Source organism: Diplotaxodon limnothrissa, linkage group LG23 (genome assembly GCF_057381915.1).
Source record: "Diplotaxodon limnothrissa isolate DT_005_m linkage group LG23, D_limnothrissa_male_GT1.1, whole genome shotgun sequence".
Classification (NCBI taxonomy): Eukaryota; Metazoa; Chordata; class Actinopteri; order Cichliformes; family Cichlidae; genus Diplotaxodon; species Diplotaxodon limnothrissa.
In genome coordinates this window covers 46,014,433-46,034,516 of record NC_140617.1, presented here as the reverse complement: position 1 = coordinate 46,034,516, position 20,084 = coordinate 46,014,433, and the positions used below count along the sequence as shown (strand labels likewise).

The 20,084-nt window shown below is 42.6% G+C and overlaps 1 protein-coding gene across 1 annotated transcript; it reads right to left on the bottom strand.

Moving 5' to 3' along the window:
- Window positions 1–4,995: 4,995 nt before the first annotated feature.
- Window positions 4,996–6,320, bottom strand: LOC146608831 (dynein axonemal heavy chain 5-like). The gene is made up of 3 exons (XM_085348899.1): window positions 6,276–6,320; window positions 5,381–5,567; window positions 4,996–5,165 (listed from the first exon to the last, which is right to left on the bottom strand). Exons 1-3 carry the CDS (start codon window positions 6,300–6,302, stop codon window positions 4,996–4,998), a joined length of 384 nt encoding a protein of 127 aa, XP_085205025.1. The 5' UTR covers window positions 6,303–6,320.
- Between the last annotated feature and the right edge of the window lie 13,764 nt (window positions 6,321–20,084).

The following is a 20,084-nucleotide window of genomic DNA, read 5'->3' as shown; positions in this document are numbered from 1 at the left end:
CGACAGAGACGGGGAAGAAGTCTCATTGTGACGAGTAAAGTGTATCTTGGCTGGCTGGGCAGCTCTCTGGGTGCTCAGCCCCCCAAAGCTCTGATCCTAGAATCGCTCCTGCAAAAATGTAACATTTTCTGTAAATTCTGTGAATCTCGGGCAGCTCGACTTGCGTGAAGTGTTTCAAGCTGGGCGTCGTGTACCTGGAGTCGAGTGTTTTAATTGAAACGATACATTTTTAGACATAAGTTGTAACGGCCGCCGTTTTCTTTGTGAGTATTTATTACACGGCGTGCTGCAGGGACAAGCCTGTTCTAACGTTTGAGTCTAAGCTTTAGTTTTTGCTTCTCATCTGTAAACACTCTGCATCTTTCACGTGATTCAGTTTATTTTGAAAAGTCTCAACAGGCTTTATGGCTTTATTGTGAAAGGTTTATGTGGAAAATAAACAAGCGGACAGTCGATGGTTTTACCATCGTTGTTGCTAACGACAACGCATAAAAACAGGCGCTTGTCCGTCCGTAGTGTGGTTATATTAAATATAAGAGAAAGAGAACTTTAAGAAATGAATATAGCCTCTACAGTGACCATCAAAACATGAAAAAATATTGCTGTAAACAGTTTATTTTGTGACACCACGAAACAAACGATAGCGTAAAATGAAACGATAGATGTTTTTGTATCGTCATCCGACACATATCGTTATATCGAACAGCCCTAATCAATACAGTTTTCAAAAAATGCTTCTCTGTGCAGAATCGGTTTAAAAACATAAACAGCTGTGGGATGCTGCTTGTCCGTGATTTGGACATCATATTTTCTTCTTTGGCTTGGAAGGAAGTTGGTTTGGAAACATATTTGGCGACGCTTCATCTTCTGCTTTGCAACTGTGTGGGATTTAAAAACCCGTCCATGATGCTGGCAGTGTCCAAGCATGTTTTTGTTTTTTAAGTTCATATCTCCCCTGCAACGGCTCTGAAAACATGTGTTCTAACAGCAGCAGTACTGAGCTCAGTCTCAGAGAGATGCAGATGCAGTTTGCATGTAACTACACGCAGCCTTCCTCTTTCTCTCGCTCCTCTCTCCCTCCTTCTTGTGGAGCAGGTCTCTCTCTCTCTGGTACACAACTGCACGCACACACGCGCACACACACAACAGAAGAAAGGAGAACTGGAAAGCCGAAGACTTGTTGACTAGATTCCCAAGCAGTGACGCGGTGGATATTCATCATCATTTGCCCTCCTGTCCACCTTTGATAGTTTACACTCATTCTCTTGTGCCCTTATTTCCCTTTACACCACATAAAGGGGGGGGATTAATTTGATGCTACAAGTGCCTAAAGCAGGTGCCCGAGAGGATCACATATGGAGAATGATGTATGGCCACATCTGCGCATCTCGTTTAGTAGCAGCCTTGGATGAATAGACTGTTGTGTTGCTTTAAGAGGCCCCATGGGCAGATTAGCTCTTGTAGTCCAAGAGAAAACTCAGATTATAGAGGCAGTGCCATTTCACATCCTCTGAACACCCACAGTCCCGCACAACTCCTACAGATTAAGCTGTGATGAAGCTCCACTGTGATGATGATGATGCTCCCGTGCGCACATTTTATTACTAACAGTCATGGAGGTCATGCTGAGCAGGGAGGGGATGATACGGATCAATAGCACTGTAGTGTAACATGGGTAAAAAAAGCCATCAGGGGAGATCAGGTAGAGAACATGAAGGTCCAGTCACACTGAATGGATTCATTTTTACCAACAAGTGCTTTAAAGAGAGCTCCTGCTTGGCACAAACACCTGTGTGCCTTCAGAGACTCAACTTCCATCAAATATTTGTTTTTTAATTAAGGCACAAGTGCACAGGCAGCAGTCTGTGTTCAGAAAAACCCAAAACATTTGATTCAAATTTAGAACAAAAACACCACAGTGGGAGGGAAACAGAGAAACTGGCTTCTTTTTTCCACTATAACTGTGTTTACAGGCCGTTCCAGTCTTTATCTGTCTCACACACTCGACCAAATAACAAACACAAAATAAAAAAAGAACATCTCACATAAATAAATACAGAAATAATCCAAAAGTAGCTATATTAGTAGTGAAACAAACAAGAAAAGCATTTAAAAACCAAACGTGTAAAATCAGTCAGTGCATGATTACATTGCTCCGCCCATCAAAAAGTGACCTGTGTGAATATCACCATCTCATTTATAGGACTGATGAACGTTGGTTGGAACATTTGTAGTCCAATCATACTTCACAGACATCTTTAATCCTTCACTGAGTCAGGCTGTTGTTCTCACAAGCCTCAAACTCTCCACCATCATTCCTGTGCTGAAGTAGTCGTGTCCCTCCTGCATGAAGGATGACTGTCCGGTCCCACTCACCTCCATCATTATGAAGAGCTTTGAACAGTTAGTCATGCATCAAATCAAAACTTCCCTCCAACCTGGATCCATGTCAGTCACATACCGCTCAAACCGCTCGACCGATGATGCGATTTCAACTGCCCTCTTATTCAGCCCTCACACATCTGGACACTCATACGTTAGAATGATGTTCACAGACTTCAGCGTTCAACACCATCTTTCCCCAGCAACTCATTCACAAACTGGATCTGCTGGGCATCAGCACCTCGCTGTGTCACTGGCTGCTGGATGTCCTGAGAGGAAGACAGCAGACAGGTCGGCAGCAACACCTCCAGCACAAGAACACTGAACACAGGCTCCCCAAGGATGTGTGTCGAGCCCCTTCTCTTCACTCTGCCTCTCATTTCTTATCATTTTCAGTCTTTTAAAAGGTGAAGTGTTCAAAAGAACGTGATGATGAGACAGCATACAAACTTACAATTACATGATAATAATACATTTGTAATACACAACATTTGGCTTGTAATTGGTGACATCTGTAACACCACATTTGTGATTGAGACCTTTTGAGGTCAACATGGTGACTGAGGACAACGGGTCCTGCAGAGTCAGTAGTTTCTATTCAGCTGTTTTGTTTTCATGTCTTCTCCTCCATCATCAGTTATCAGGAGAGCCGACAGTCAAAGTGCAAGAATTCAAAGAAACACAGAGATTCTCCTTACAGAGCAGACACAGCACAGATGTTTCCTTCATCGTCCTTCTCACTCGTTTCAGCTTCTTTTCATTTCTGTCACTGACACCAAGTAAAGCCGCCCTCTTCCTCTGAGCACCAGCTTTTCTATTATTACAAAGAAGAAGAAACCATTAAAACACCAAAGCACAAACACACTGTGGAGCCTTTTTGGTTTTCTTAACACACTTTTACAGACACTGAAAGCACAAAGCTGCTCCACAAACACAGGATTAAGAACAGAAGAAGATTTCTGTCAGGAAGCATATCTGGAAGAATATTCAGGCCCAATCTGACACACAGACCATAATAATAAAAGTGGAGAATGATCAGAATCATTTCAGAATTTTCAAATAAATCCAGATTCAGTTTTGGCAGCAGAGCACAGGGATGCACATGAGACTGAAAATCAAGTCTTCTGTATCTTTGTAAGTCCTGTGACTGTCTGGCAGTCGGTGACCTTCACCTCTGATGAAAAACTGAAATGAGATCTTTTCTCAGCTGATTTTAAAAAAGAAATGTGAGTAATGATCCAATCAATCATTGTTATTGTTGGCCAATACTGTGAAGACCAAACTAGGATTCACGTAAACGCTGAGATTCAAAGTATAATTCAATGATTATTGTCATAAATGACAGATATAGTATTTTTCTATTTTGTCTCGTATGTTATTCTGTTTATCTGATTCTATTGTTTCCCCTTGAAATCTCCTCCAGTTTGCGCTGATCCAGGACGTCACAGGTCTTGGATTCAGTTGTGGAGACGATGGTCTGGTAGCGAACACAGATCTTCTCCACGCCCTCCACCTGAAACACACCTGAGCTCAGTTTGAATCCGTCTCATTTCTGGAAAATAGACTTTTGACACGATTAATAAATAATAAAAGGAGGAAATACATTTATACAAGATCATTACAAATGTCCATTCATCACTGTAGCTTTGCATCGACTTTAATTCGACCATTTTTATATTATAAATGTCTTATTATAATTATTATTGTGCATTGATGAATATCTGATGGAGTCACTTGTTTCTAATCTGACAATCATCCACCTTCATGCTCTGCAGAGCAGCCAGGCTCTCCAGCGTGGACGCCATGTCGGCCATCTTCTCCAGACGGCGGCAGAAAGAGTCAAACTTCCCGAAGATGTAGTTCTCACTGAAAACACGCACACACGTGTGTAAAGGTTAGCGTGACGCTGCTGACACGCTCTGACTCAGAGTCAGTTACTGATCACCTGAAGTCAAACTGTCTGTTCTCAGGTTTCCTCTCAGTTTGTCTCTGACGCTGTGGAAGCTTCGCTGATACGCCGCATTCAGATTACAGCAGTCAGAGATTCACTGCAGCACACACACACACACACACACACACACACACACACACACACACACACACACACACACACACACACACACACACACAGTGTTGATGTTGTACTTGCACATAAACCTCTACATTGGACTCTGATGTGTCGCGCCATACCTGCCACCTACTGGTCAGCCAGTGTACGTGCACAAAACATTTCTTCAAACCAAGATGGAAAAATGCATGTTTAAAAAAATGAAGTTCAAAAATCTGTTTTCATCCCTAAAGATGAATAAAAATACTAAAGAATAAATCCTGATTGATGTCGTCATAATTCATGCATGAAAGGGTTAAAAACTATTCTACAAACAAACAAACATGAATATTTTGGAACATTTCAACTTTAAAGAGCAGAAAGAGAAAGAACAGAAAGTTATATTGTGTAAAAGTGGTTTTGTCCTGAAGTCTCAGAGTGGAGACTAAACTGTTGCAGGTCTGAGGAGCTTCTGTCCACAGACGTCAGATCATGTTTGATAAACTGAGTTTAAAGTGAAACCTGTAAATGCTGACGCTACAGGAGATCCAGCTGAGAGGACGCGTCTACCTGTTGAAGGTCACCGTGCGGCTCTTCCAGCGCTCCAGCTCGGCCGACGGCCCGACGTCGTCGGCCTCTTTCCTCATCTGCTCGCTCTCCGTCAGCACCTGCTTGATTTGATTGGTCCACAGGGTCGACACCTCCTCCAGACGCTCCACCAGCTCACTGTTATTGGCTGAGAGCGAAACACACGAGTTCCTCTAAACACGCGTGAACACGGACTCATTATTTCAAAGAAGCCATCGTCTCAGGTCAGATGCTTCCTTCAGCTTCCACAGATAAACTGGTTTGATTTACCTGAGAGTTGATTTTTAAAGCTTTAAATGATGTTTCCTGTATTTCCAACAGTCTTATTGTTTGTGTGAGATGTGAACAGCTTGAGCTTCATACCTGCTGCTCTGTAGTCTGCAGGGCTGCTCAGCTGGCTGATGGCGTCAGGAAGCTCCACGTGCTGCAGCTGCAACTTTCTCTCCATGTTCAGTCGGGCTGAGCTCAGATTACTGACAAACTGATCCACCGAGGACAGGAAGGACCGGACGTGTGGACACGAGGCGCCGTCCTGCACAGAGCCCCACGACTGGGCACAGGGTCAAAGGTCAGCAATAACAACAAAGGTTAATGTGTTTTCCTGTTTCACTTTTTACCTCATTCACAGCCAAAAGCATCAGGAGGAGCACTGCACACAAATAAGACTTTTCATGGATCATTATGTAACAGCTGCTCTACAGTCAAAGCCCACAAAGAGAAACCAGCAGGTACAGATGAGCCCAAGGTGTGGCCTCCAGTAACACTGTGAGGAACCTTGGAGTCATGTTTGACCAGCACATGTCCTTCAACGCACATATTAAACAAACATGTAAGACTGCGTTCTTCCATTTGTGCAACATCTCTAAAGTTAGAAATATCCTGTCTCAGAGTGACGCTGAAAAACTAGTTCATGCATTTATTACTTCCAGGCTGGACGACTGTAATTCATTATTATCAGGATGTCCAAAAAACTCCCTGAAAAGCCTTCAGTTAATCCAAAATGCTGCAGCAAGAGTCCTGACAGGGACTAGAAAGAGAGAGCAGATTTCTCCTACACTGGCTTCTCTTCACAGGATTGACCCCTCATGGCTGCCCCTCCCTGCCCCTTTCTTTGCTTTCAGTCTCTTCCTGTTTAAAGAGAGTTCTTCCTTCCCACCATCAACAAAGTCTTCATATATGGCGTCATGTGATCACTGGAAGCTTAAAACATCTCCCTTTTTGTGCTCAGTGAAAGCCTGAATGGATGGAGGTGTTTTACCTGCTGCGACCTGAGAGCAGGTAACATGATGTGAGTCAGCAGAGTTTCCAGACTGTTCAGGACGCCGCCGCCGCAGTCCAACACGCCAAAGTTCACTTCCTGGAAACATCAGGTTGCACGAGAAGATCAGAATGATTGGCTGCATCCACGTCACAGTCAACCAATGAGGTCTGTGCGGTTTGTTAAATGTGCAGGTGAGGAGGTGACCCAGACCAGTTACTGACCTGCTGCACGTTAGCGGTGGTTATGGCCTTCTCAGTGGTTCTCAGGAAGAACAGACATTTCCCCAGTAAAGGCTGGAAATACAGAACGTGATGGAGTTCAGATTCCTTTAACGTGACGCAGACAGAGCACTTCCTCTGCACTCTGTCACCAAAGTTCACCATGCAAAGGAAAACCTTTCATGGGCTTTAAAGACGGGGTGGTTGGAGAGCTCTGCAGGCTGCTCGTTACCAGTAATGGGAGTAACGGCACTACTTTTTCAGTAAAGAGTAATCTAATTACTATTCCTATCGTTACAACGCCGTTACAATTACTAACAAGAAAATGTGGGGCGGTCCGTTACTATTTTTCAACAAACAGACGGTTGAAGCTGTGTTCAACTTACAGCAGCTTATATCAGCTGCAGGAAGTAGCTGTAAGTAATCTGGGCGCTGCAGCTTTAAGCAGCTGTGCGCTCCCGCAGACAGACCATCACTTTTTGGCACAACAGCTGGAGCTCAGGGGGCAAAACAATCGCATGAGTGCTGCTGTTTGCCTGAGGAAGAATAAAGGAGTCGTGGTAAGACAATCACATGACCACTTACAGACAAAGCAACAAGGTGACATATACCAGTTTATAAACTGTGTTGATAGGCCAGTAAAACCAGAGTCATGATAAACAATATATACGCGTGTTTGTTCCTCAATAGTTTCATGTTGACTGTCTACGGACAGCAGCGAGCACTCTCTGCTTATGAGCTGCTGTCAGACCTGCAGGTATCAGGCTGTGATCTTCTCCTTTATACTGGACACTAATTATTATTTTGGAGTCGCACAAATAATTCGTGTGGCGTCTTATTGAATGCAGAACAGCTGATTGTTCTGGAAATAGTTTAATGGTTATTAAAAAAAGGGTAAAAGGTAAATGGCTGCAAATAACTTTGTTGTTTGCAAAACTTGTGTGTATAATTTTCAAATTTATATTTACATTTAAAGTTATAAAAATGATTCGTTAAACATGTTCGTGGTTGTTACAGTAAAAAATATAACTTTTTTGTTTTCTGTCTGATTTTAGATCAATTGTGTTAATACAGTTTGTCAAAATGAAAACATAACTGCAGATTCAGACACGTGAGGTTGTGCTGAAAAGAATGATACCATAACACGGCAAAGTAAATAATTTTTAAAGGTAAATGTAGAGGAAACATAAAAAGCTGTCACGGCTGGGGCAGCAGTCGTGTGGTGGAGTGAATGAGGACCAAGATGCAGACGGCGGTGGAGATTTATTTACAGTGAAAATAACAAAGGTGAGGGAAGAAGCGAACATCAACCTAAACTGGGACAAACTAACAGACAAAGCAGAAAACATGAGGGCAGCAGGGAAACACAGAGATGACACGAAGAAGGCAGAGAGACGTGGAGACACACCGATGGACACGGAGACACACAGAGTAATGCAGACGACGCCACAAGCAACACAGGCAGACACACACTATAAATACACACGAGGTAATGAGGGGATGACACACAGGAGGGGAGCACAGCTGAACCACAAGACGAGACACAAACCTTCAAAGTAAAACAGGAAACACACAGACTGTTTTACAACACAAGGACACGAACAGAGCACAGAGGACAGACACAGGCAGGGCTGATAAAACACGGAAGCACTAAACATAAGAACCAAACCCTAAGAACTAAAACAAAATCAGAATAAACACCAAACACAAGATGAAACCAAAAGGAAACACAAAACGCTGCGACCCAGGACCCTGACAAAAGGAGTCACAATGGCCGATTATACCCTGGAGCCCAGAGGGTATTTTTAAAGTTACACAATAGTTACTTTTCCTAGTAATTAATTACATCTAGAACCTTGTCACTCAGTTACTAACTAAGTTACTTTTTGAAGAAGTAATTAGTAACTATAATTAATGACTTAATTAATTTTGAATGACTATTTGAAGGTAACTTGCCCAATACTGGATATGAGCGAGTTTCCCAGCTGATGCAAACTGGAAAGCTTCTCCTGTTTGAAGTGGATCTATTCAGCTTTTATTTCCTGATCATTTTAAGCATCAACAAAGTTTCTAAAAACAAGCAACAGTTTGTCATCATTCATAAACTCTGACGTCACAGGAGTGTTTTTATTCCTGTCCCATGTTTGCAAGTTTCTGCATATCAGAGCTGCCAACACGGCACCGACTCAGGCTGGAACTGACTTTAAATACTTCATCATTCATGATCCTGTTAAAACCACATCCAGGGGAAATGTTATTAGCATGTAGCCTTTAGCTCATGTTCTGATTGCTGCTCCTCCATGTTTGTAGTCCTTTTTTCTGTGAATAAGTGTTTGTGGAGCTTTGAGCTCCTCAGACTTTGGCCTCTCGACCTCCTGATGTTCAGCCTGCAGCTGTCAGTCATCCAGTGTTTGGTCAAAGACTTTAATCACCTCGTTAACCAAACAAAGCAGCACAGTTTGATCCATGGAAACACAAACACGCTCAGGCTCATCATCTCTGAGCAGGACGATGATGAATCGTAGGCTCGGGATTGTTTGGAGCTTAAAGAGAAACCAGATACATCAGAACACAAAAACCCCGAGAGGTGGATCAATGTGACGTCACACACCTGAGCTCTGAGTCCTCGAGTCTGATCCAGGCTCGTGCTTTAAGACACGTTTCTGTGTAACCCTCAGCTCAGATGTGTTCAGGACATTTGCTTGGAAGAAGCCGTCTGTGGATAAATCCTGCTCTCCACCTCAGCTGTCAGGTTTATCCAGAGAACGGCCGTCCTGACTTCCAGCAGCCCCACAGTCCTCGTTTCTAATAAACTGGCATCACTGAAATGAACTGTCTGCCTCGCTGTTCAATAATCTGCTCTTTGCCAATTTCCCAGCAGAAGCTTCCACTCATATCAGCATTTTTCTGTGATTCTCACATGAACTAAACATAAAAAGCTGAAGCCAACCTCAGAGTTCCCCGTAGTGAGGAAGAGTTTCCTCTGAGCCACAGCTGAGTTTGATGCGTCCACAAAGGAAGACTGACGGGAGGACAGACTCTGGGAGAAAGGCAGATATTAAAAGATATGAATACAAAGTACGCTGCAACAAACAGGACAGCAGATTATGAAGAGCGGTTAGACCTTCATGTGTCAGTCATTGAAATGTGATCAAACTGGGACAGTGGCGCGGCGGCCCCTCTGTTGGTCTTCCTTGGTCTCTTGTGTTCTGGGGGCCTCTGGATGTCTGGAGTTTTGATCTCCTCCATACCTGCTTCATGCCCTGGAGGACAGGGCTGTGGCTCCCCACACTCCCTAGCAGATCGTTACATGGGGAAACCTTTGGAATGCAAGCATGCTGATCCACACAGGTATGCACACAGGTGTACACACGGGTGTTCACAGACGCAGACTACAGCTTTCTTGGCTGCTGCCTCAAAGCACATTGTGCGCTGTCTATCTTGCGTGCTGCACAATATCGTTTATTATTTAGTATCTACTGATATCTACTGCTAGCTAGTTTATTGTGATGGTGCTGTTTTTTTTATTATGTTGTTCTTTGTTGTTTGCTTTCTCTTCTGTTTTTTTTCTCCATACAGGTGACCCAGGTGTTTTTTGTTTTTTTGTTGGTGTTTTTTTTGTTTTTGTTTTTTTCTTTCTTCCCCCCTTTCTCACCGTCTCTTCTCCCCTTTGGTTTTCTTTCTCTCCCTCTCTTTCTTTCATTCTCTCTCCCTGTCCTGTCCCCCAGTCATGTCTGTCCCGTTTGTAGCAACTGAAAATAAAATAAATTCATAATTATAATAAAGGTCAATCAAATGGACCAATATGGCAAGGCCATGATGATCCACTTGGTAAAATAAATCCGCTTGGCATCTTTCTTGGCCTTAAGACAACAATTCTGATGGCTAAAGATCCAAACGGGACACAAAAAAAAAAAAAAAAGTGAAATGTTACAATTAACCCCATAGTCTGGGTTAGTTGTAACATATCCTGGGGTAAAATGTAACACAATGAAATAAGGGTACTAACAAAACATTAACATGTAATCTTTGTTTATTCAACACATGAATGCACTTAGAGCCATTTATGTAGCTGTGTGTGTGTGTGTGTGTGACAGAATGCAGAAATCTAACTTTTGAACATATTCCAACCCCCCAAAAAAGACAAATTATGGAATTTTCTGCAACTGAATATTTCATTAATTTTGGTTGGTCTTCCTTGAGTTTGGCCTCATTGGCTCAGTGGGCATTATAACCTACAACTCTTGCACCAATTTTGAACATAACAATGAAGCTGAAAAAATGTAGTTGTTCACCAGCATCGCAGTTCCATTACTTTTTATCATGGCTTACCTTGGTGTGGTTTGCAAAGTGCTTCAGAAAGATGAGGAAATCTGTTTCTTGCACCCATCCTGATTTATTTCCACTACCAGTACTTCCTACTGGTCCATCTCTGATGCAGAGGTCTGCATAATGTATGTGTGGGAACACAAACAGTGAAGTAATTGTGTTGCCAATGGCATTAACCACATATAGAAATGTGACCAGTGAACCTTTCTCTGCTGATGTCGTTGCCCCAACTTGTTTAATATAAGTTAAAGTAATAGTGTGGTAAGTTGTAACATCTGCATTATTGTTACAACTAACCCAGACTGTTGCTGTTACAACTAACCCAGACTGTTGCTGTTACAACTGACCCAGACTCCTATAGCCATGAACTAGCTAACATTACAGCCAACGGCTAAAACATTAGCACTAAAGACCTACACAGAATATATCCCCATAGACATACAAATAACATAATTTAAGTTTGATGAGTTTAACTGCAAAGCAGATAATGCTATTAGAAATTGAAATAAAGTAGAAAAACTTACTTTTTGGCATACAAATTACTTTTTTTCGTGTTAAATTGTCTGTGTTTGACAAAATGTGCTGATTTTTCACATGTGATAGCAGAACTGAGTTGGGCATGCACAGGATGAGTCACATCATTTGAAACTTAGCCCTGATTGGAGAAATTGGAAGTGTTACAACTGACCCACGTTACAACTATCCCCGGTCTCCCCTACAATATCCTTCTCTTAACTTTTACTCAACTTTTAGCATTTTTGTGCATATGGTACGGTGTTTGTTTGAAATGCTTTGTAACCATATGGTACGGTGTTTGTTTGAAATGCTTTGTAACCATATGGTATGGTGTTTGTTTGAAATGCTTTGTAAAGCCTCTGGCGCAAATTTATTCAAATAGCACTGGGTGAACCTTGGAGTGGTTATATGTTAATTGCTGACTGGCAAGCTATTCTATACTTTTCTCTTGGCAAAACCGAGTAACCCACATTCCTGCAGGACTCTGTCTCTCTTTGTTGGCCCTGTGGCAGACTGGCAACCTGTTCAGGGTGTGTCCCCTGCATCTCGTCCTGTGAAACTGGGACAGGCTCCAGCTCCACCACAACCCTGAATTGAATAAAGCAGTAGAAAGTGACTGAACAGATGGATCTGAGTCTGATCTGAACTGTAGTTTCATTTTGAAAGAAACCTGCCTGCTGATGAAAACCATCCCACGTTTGCTTCCAAGAACTGCATCAAAGAGTTTTTCTGTTTTATTGAGTTCTTTGAACTGAACGTCAGATATGTCTGAGCTTGTTTTTATCCTCCTGCCTCCTGAATTTCCCAACCTCCCCACCACTTCTGATGTTATGTCTCTGATCTGATTCCAGTAAGATCCAAATTTTTCTTCAGCTTGCTGACTCCGGCAAACATGCAATAATTATGTCAGTTTAAGCAAGTTACTTGTCTTCCTTGGAACCCTTAAAATCCCCCGAGAGGTCACTTACGTTAAAAATAAATCTGACAAAATTTAAGCCGAGCTTTAAATCTTAACTGGAAATGTAGAAGATAATATAATAAAGGTATTACAAATTGTTACTTACAGATTTACATTTCAACATTTCAACTTCTAAACGTGTATTTTACTATGATCCTTCCTTCTTAGTTTAAATAATTTCAAAGCGCTATGACAGTAATCCCTGCCTTGACTCTTACACTGTCAGTTTTTTTAAATTTTAAAATACACAAGATAGTAAAATAATCAAGGACAGTCATATAAAAAAATTAAATAACTGCAAAAAACAAAACAAAACATATAAGTAGGTTAGGATCTCAAAAACCCATGTATCAAATATGACACCCTTGTCAATAGGGAAACCTGGTCATTTCTATTATGAAATATTCACTAATAACTTGGGGGGAATTATCTCTGACACAACATTAAATGACATCCTCCGGATTTCCAAATGTTGTGGTTTTAAACCTTTGAACTTTTCCATTCAGCTGTCTGCTGTTGCTGGTGAATGAAATCATCTCCAGCTTCACATTTTACAGTGAATCCAAAGCTGAATGTGTGACCCTTCAGTCACTGAGTTTATGGTGCTCTACATGTCTGATCGTCTCTCCGAGTCACTGCCAACATTCCTCTGAGTGATGCTTTTTCAGAGGAGCAAAGTTCTTGAAACTTCACAAATAGTTTACCAGGAAGGATAGAAATCTTCATTGTGTTTACAGAAAGTCGTTTGAGCACATGACAGTTACAGCATGTCTAAAAATAGTTCATTGACGAGAGCCATGATGGTGGCAAAACATACACATAGGACTCTCAGTTGTAAAATTAATAATTTATTTGGCTTAATTTATAAATCAAATCAATACAATGGCAAATTTATAATGACAGGTAAAGAATACATTTGTAATAGAGGTTTATACTGCTACTACTACTAATAATAAGAATTTGTTCTGAAATTGCAATGAACCCAAATGATGTCTGATACAAATACACATTTACTGGTTTTATTGGATAGTCATATTTTGGATTCAAATCCAAATTCTACTATCATCAGAAGTTTGGAGAAAATATTATGATAGTTCAAAACATAAATAAACAGAAACAAATAAATGAAATAATACAGTGATTCACAAATAGACACTTGTTCAAAAGATTTTATTTTATTCCTGTTTTCATTTGTGCTTTTCTTTGTTCGCTAAAGGTGCGCTGGAGGTCCAGAAAAAGAGAAGGAAAAGTTGCAGCCGTCTTTATTTCAAAATGTCCTTCCATTACAGAGGGAAGCTCCTCTCTTTCCTTCCAGATTAGAGACTGCAGTGTGGAACCACCCATTGCAATGAATACCTTAAATAGTATAAACATATTTTACATAACAATGAACTGAATAATGTTATCATAGCCATAGCAAGATCAGCGAGTCACATTTCAGCATTTTTCTCCTTACAATAGGTGCTGCCATACGACAGAAACACTGTAGTGCTCCCCACTGCTCTGAGAAAATGTTGACGTCATTGTTGGCATTTTCACCACTGCTTTTTTGGAGTTGCCAATGACCATATTTAGATAAAAAGCTTGACGGCTAAGCTAGCTGCTAATACTAGCAAACTTGATTGGCAAGACACATATCTGCTAATTAGTGCTAAGAAACAAACTAAGTGCGCACAGTTTGTTCCTCCTGTGCAGAGAGGGTTAGTCTCCGAGCACTAAAAAGAAGAGAAAAGAGGAAGAGAGTAAAAAAAAGAAAAGAAAAGAAAAAAAGGAAAAGAAAAAAAAAAAGAAATGTGATCAAAGTTACCTGTTTGACATCCTGATAGAAGAAAATCAGCTTCTTGGATCCGTTTGCAGCAAAGAATTCATGGATCAGACTGAACTGGAAGAATCAGACATTAATGACTCAAAGGTTCAACTCTGAGGAAGGATCACGTCTCTGAACTTACTCTGTCATCAGAGACGATGGCGTCTTCCACCGCCGCCTCCTCCAGGCTGCCGGCGTCGGCCAGCCTGCTCATCAGGTATTTATGTCGGGCATCCAGAGCTGCCCGCCGTTCCTCCTTCACGGCTCTCGCCTGTTTGGCTACTTCTCTCCTCGCCTCATTGGACAGCAGCATCGTCCTTTTACCAGACACCTGGAGAAACATCAGCTCAGTCTACAGACGCAGAGACCAGTGAGAGCTTGGCCCAAACATCTGCAGGTTTCTGAGGACCACGTTTGACCCTGACTGGAGGCATCGATTCTGAGAGTGACTGCCTAAACTGAGCTACTGTCCCCCCTCCACTGAGACGTTGTCCTGTGATGTGTCATGGGGGGAAGTGTTCCTCACGGTTGGACTCGTGAGAAGTTCAGTCAGTTTATTCAAACTTTAAAAAGACGCATTTTCAGTCTCTGGATTTCAGCAGAAACAAATGTGAACACAGCACTTTTTGATTGAGTATAAAAGGATGAAAGAGTCAGTGATTAGTAACATTGTTGCTGACTGATGCTGTTGTAGAGCTGTCTTTGGATCCTCACCTTCCTGGAAGCCTTCCCTGGATTGCTCATATATCATTAACTTGTTTGTGTTCAGTAGAATCAGGTGTTGTGGATGCAGGTCGTAGCTGTGTGAGGCCTGTACAGTCAGCGCTGTGTGAGCGCTGTGTAACGTTAGCTTAGACTTCTTTCTGTTGTTATCATCCTTCAGGTTAATGTTGTTTTCATTATGCATCACAGGAAGTGTGGGTGGCTGTTAGCCTCACAGCTCATGGAGAGTTGCTGCTGCTCTGCCTCCTTTTTGATGTTTCTGCTCTTTGTGGCTTTGTGTTACTTTGTGTCGTGTCTGAAACAAAGTGAGTCCATGTTACTAACTGTAGTCGGCTCTCTGTCTCGTGCACAGCTGACTGTTGTCTGAATGAAAGTATTTTTGTACTTTGTGTAATCTGTTGGGTCTTTGAGCCCTTTTTAAACAGCATATGAGCCATATGTATGTGTGTATATGAAAGGTTGTTTGTAATACATCAAATTGTTGCTTATTCTAGAGCTGCTGCTGTGCCTGATTGGTCTACTCGCTCGAAACTGAAGGTTGACTTGATTCTTTTGGTTTTTTACATTTTGTCAATAAACCAACTTCTTTATGATTTGAACGGCGTCTCTGACGTGTCACAGGCCTGTCAGCTTTCTTGGTGATTGGTATAGATTTGAGCTTCATGCTCTGGCTGTTGTTGGGTTTTCCTCTTTCATATTAAAGCTTTTGTCCTACATTTGGCTCTAAAGTCTAATTCTAATCCCAGCACTGTGTCTGGGTGTGTGATGCTTGTTTTCCTGCTCTTTCTCATGAAACAGTCACAACATTCTCAGTCCAACTTTCACTCTTTGCTGCGTTTGCTGCAGCTGCAGTGAACATGGTGCCGTTTGCCTTTAAGAAAGTTGTGCACAAAGGCTTTTTCTCTAGCAGACAGCTGTGTGGCTAAAAGTCAGATCATTTTTTACCACCTCAGTCACACTGGACTGAAACAAGAGTGAAACTAGGAAGAATCAGAGTTTGTCCAGTGACTGCACTGATTTTCTTCATATTCACAAACTGATTCTAAGTAGTTGCATCAGCTAATCACCCGGACACTGAGCGTCCACCACGCTCCCTGAAGGGAAACGATTACATCCTCCAAACAATCACAATCTGTCTCTGAACGACTGGAATTATTCTCTGATTTGTCAATAACTGGAATTTATCAATGCAGACACGCTGCCAACATGATGAAGTCAGTCTGAGTCGCATCTCTTTGGCTAACTTAACTCAAGTGGTTGCCGACTATTCTGGTTCTATTCCCATATAACAGCAGGGCTGCTGAGCACCTCTGTCACTCTGCACTTATGTTCCCAGTTCTCTTTTGTGGAGGAATTTTCCAGGAATTCCTGGGACCAGCTTTCCATGAGAGACCCGATCAGGAGCGACTGTCCTGGACACTCCCAGCATCACAGGGACTCACAAACCCGTCTACCACAGTGAGAAGACTGATCGTCACAGGCCCACATGTAGCTTTAGATCACACGTGTGCACTTCCTGTGGTCACTGCTGTAACTCTAGACTCACCGAGGGGCCAGTGGTTGGTGAGGCAGCAGCAGCTGAAGTCATGTGACTAATGGCTCTCAGCTTCTGTCCTCCTATTCGCCGGTGTCCTTCACCTGTCACACCTGGTCAAGAAAGAGTGAGAATGTTCAGAGCTTTAATGGAAAAGAATATTATTACATATAAAAGGCCTCTAACAAGTATTGTAGTGTTAATCAGGATGAAGTCCATCATGAAGACTTCAGAGTACTTCAGACAGTCGGTGTTTCATCCACAGAGCCTCCAGTCTGCATATCAAAGGATCCTGAGGAATGACAGTGAACCCCGAGTTCCCCTCATTACATTCATGTGTGTGACTGTGAGGAAAAGGTGATTGTATGAACGTGTGTGAGCGAGTGAATGAGGCTTGTATCAGAGTGGAGATAATGTCAGCGGCACAAGCTGGACGCTGCAGGTGTCACATGTGAATCTGTGCATCAGTGTCTGCACCTTTGTGGAGGTGAAGCTCAGGAGGTTTGGATTTGTTCAAAGCTCTGTCTGCTCCATCTTTCTTTCCCTCAGGCCTCTCCAGATCAGGAAGGAGGTCCTGTTCTCCTTCTCCCTCCTGGATTTCTGGATCCAGGGAAGGATCAAAGTCTCTCAGCCCAGCATCAGAGCTTCTGGCTGGGGGAGGACTGGAAGTTTCAGCTGGAGGCTGAGAGCCTGGATCTGCCATCTGAGTCACAATTCAAATATTCTCAGTAATCTCAAAAAGCAACAGAAAGGTGCCATTTTCATGAGCAGTGGGTTATCCAGCAGTTTGATTCATGTCAGCAGCATTTAGTTTGTAACTGCTGACTCACCTCTGGCTGTGTCCTGCTCTCAGGGTCACAGTGGACACTGTACCTTTGACCGAAGCTGCAAAGACAGTCAGCAGGGGTCTGGATGCATTCAGCACCACGTCCTTGTTGGGCAGACACCTTCAGTGACAGGACAGACAGTCCAAAGTAAGGAGACGTGGGACACAGTGAAGACACAGAAACAGAAACCAGAACTATAATCACAAAACAAACTCAGAAACATAAAGAGTGAATCAGCTGATTCAGTGTTTGTGACAAAAACATGGATCCTGGTTAATAACTTTTATTTGTTTGTTTCTGTATTATTTTGTGTATCGTTCTTATGAGCTGTTGTTTTGTCAGTGAAATATTATTTCATTGTTTTAAGCTTTTTGTTGACTTTGAAGTGCTTAAGTTGATATTTTTGAACATTTAATTTGTTCGATTATTGTCGAGTCGATAAAACTGTCAAACGCACAGCTGCTTCCAGCATGGCCGGAGGAGAGGTGGCCGAGCAGACGCACAACACACACAGCTCACAGGTTTGCATTTCTAGATATTGCAGATGTTGCAGAATTTGAGAGTAAAGAACTCAGAGATCCAGCGCTGTCTCCTGCCCCTTATTTATACACCACAACACAACGACAGGCGTAACTCACACAAACGGGTAACATGAGGCTCAGATGCTTTGGACGTGTTCACATATACTGGACACAGAATGATGAAGATGGAGCTGCAGGAAGGAGGAAAAGAGGAAAAACACAGAAAAGATTCACAGATGTGGTGAAAAAGGACACGACAGCTTCTGTTTGTTAGTTTGGTTTTTCTTTATTTGGTAAAGATTCAGAAATAAAGAGAAGATCACATGTTTGAATATTATATTAACGTTCTGTAATTACAACAAGTTGTAAAATCTTTCCAGAGTGAGACAGAGACTGTGCAGAGACTGTAGAAGGACAGAGCAGCAGCAGAGCAGTCCAGATACACTGATGATCCTCTGTCAGATCCAGAGGGACACACAGGGCTGATGCTGGACTCTACATTGTGTCTGACAGTGGAGCTGTTCTCAGAGCAGTTCACTCTGCAGCACTGACAGTCATCTGCACTTCATTCCTCTGTCAGTCACTGCTGGATGAAGCTCTCCTCTCCACCTCCCAGTAACATGGCCCAGTCAGAGCGTCTCTACACACAAGCTGCTGCTGCTTCAACCTCTCTGGATCATCAGGACACAGCTGCTCCTCTCTCAGCACACACACCGTCCTGTTTACCATCATCAGCTCCACCTGCAGAGAGAAGGAGGAAGAGCAGAGGGGATAAACGAGTGTTTCCAGAGACTCTTCATCAGCTGTCAGTCAGTGATGCAGCACATCCAGTATAAAGAGCAGCAGGGACGTCAGTGCTGGGACTGTACTAGGACTCATTGTTGCTTCACTTTTTCTAATCTTTGGATTTTTATTGAAGTTGCTGAAAATGTTTTTCCCTCCTAGTTTGAGTTTGGACTTTCATTCATTAGAAGAACCTTGGTGTGTCCACTCTGAGCTCTGTAGGAACCCCAACAACAAGCCCAACAATCCAGATGGACGGTTCCAGCTGTTAACTGGAGGAATTCCATCCAAACATCTGCTCTCACTAAATTCTTCCTCACCTACAGACTGTGTTCTTCACTGCTTTAAACTTGGAAATCAATGCAGTCATTGGTCTGCGTGCTGCTTTGTTCAGAGAGCTGATTGGCTGTTGACAGTGTTTGATCAGAGCGTGTCAGCCGTTACTATGGTGACCATAAGGGTGAGAAACAGGAAGTGTTTGTGTCCAATCCTGAAGCCTGTCACCGTTCTCCTCTCACAGCTTCACTGAGAAGCTGCAGCTTTACAGGAAACACTGGATCTTTGTTTCATACTGACTGTGTTTAGTACAATACTGCTGACAGCACCACCCACTCACTCCATCACTCTACTGACCCCAGAGTCTCCAGTCTGTAGTCTGGACTCTTCTTAAGATCAGACAGCTGCTTCACATCTGGATCCTTCAGGTTGTTTCCCCACAGGTCCAGCTCTCTCAGATGGGAGGGGTTGGACTTCAGTGCTGCTGCCAGATAATCACAGCTGATCTCTGACAAACCACAGCTCTTCAATCTGCATAAAGAATGAAAGATGTAAGTTTATTAGACAAAGTGCTTGAAATCATTCAGTGTTTCATCATCTGTTCAGAGCTGAAGAAGGTTCAGAATGTAGAAGTTTAGAAAATGGAAACTCCAAACAGCTGAAGCCAACAGGAAGTAGCTTCAAACAGGAAACTGTGCAGAGTTTCAGACTATATGTCCTGATGCAGCCAGTTGGACTTTGGAGATTTGAATCTCTGTTCTGTGACTAAGTCCTTGAATCATTTCTTCCAGTTGGTCCAACAAGACAGACTAAGTATTGGACATGTGTTGTGGCTCCATCAGGGGAGCTTCTAAATGTGATGTGATGGCCCCTCTGGGTCTGTCAGGTCACAGCACTGAAGAGAGCTCAAACTGGGCACACAGCTGTTCCAGTCTGGACCAAAGACTCTATACTGGGACTGAGGGACTGCTTTGACTGCACCCACTGGGACTTTTGAAAGGCTCATGTTCTCACTTAGATCATCGATTTCTACTGACATTTCTTTCTGGGAAAAATGGGGATTACTTTGGAAACAGGAAGTATTTTCCCCAATAAGCAGCCCTGGATTAGTAAATCACTCCAACATGTTCTCAGGCAGAAGAAGCTGTCTTGTTATGAGGGAGAGAAGAAAAAGATTGAGGCACAGAAACCTGTTGAAAGAGAGATAAAGCAGCTAAAATCAGGTGTAAAAGTAAAGCAGAGGATGAGCTGAATAAAGGACACTCAAGGCTGGCTTGGAAAGGAATGAAGTCCATGGTGGGGATGCAGAACAAG

Coding starts and splice junctions, on each gene's coding strand:
- LOC146608831 (XM_085348899.1), bottom strand. CDS start 6,302: ATGTTACCTGCTCTCAGGTCGCAGCAG. Junction 5,568..6,275: donor CTGCTCTCAGGTCGCAGCAG/GTAAAACACCTC, acceptor CCCTGTGCCCAG/TCGTGGGGCTCTGTGCAGGA. Junction 5,166..5,380: donor TGCAGACTACAGAGCAGCAG/GTATGAAGCTCA, acceptor TTTCGCTCTCAG/CCAATAACAGTGAGCTGGTG.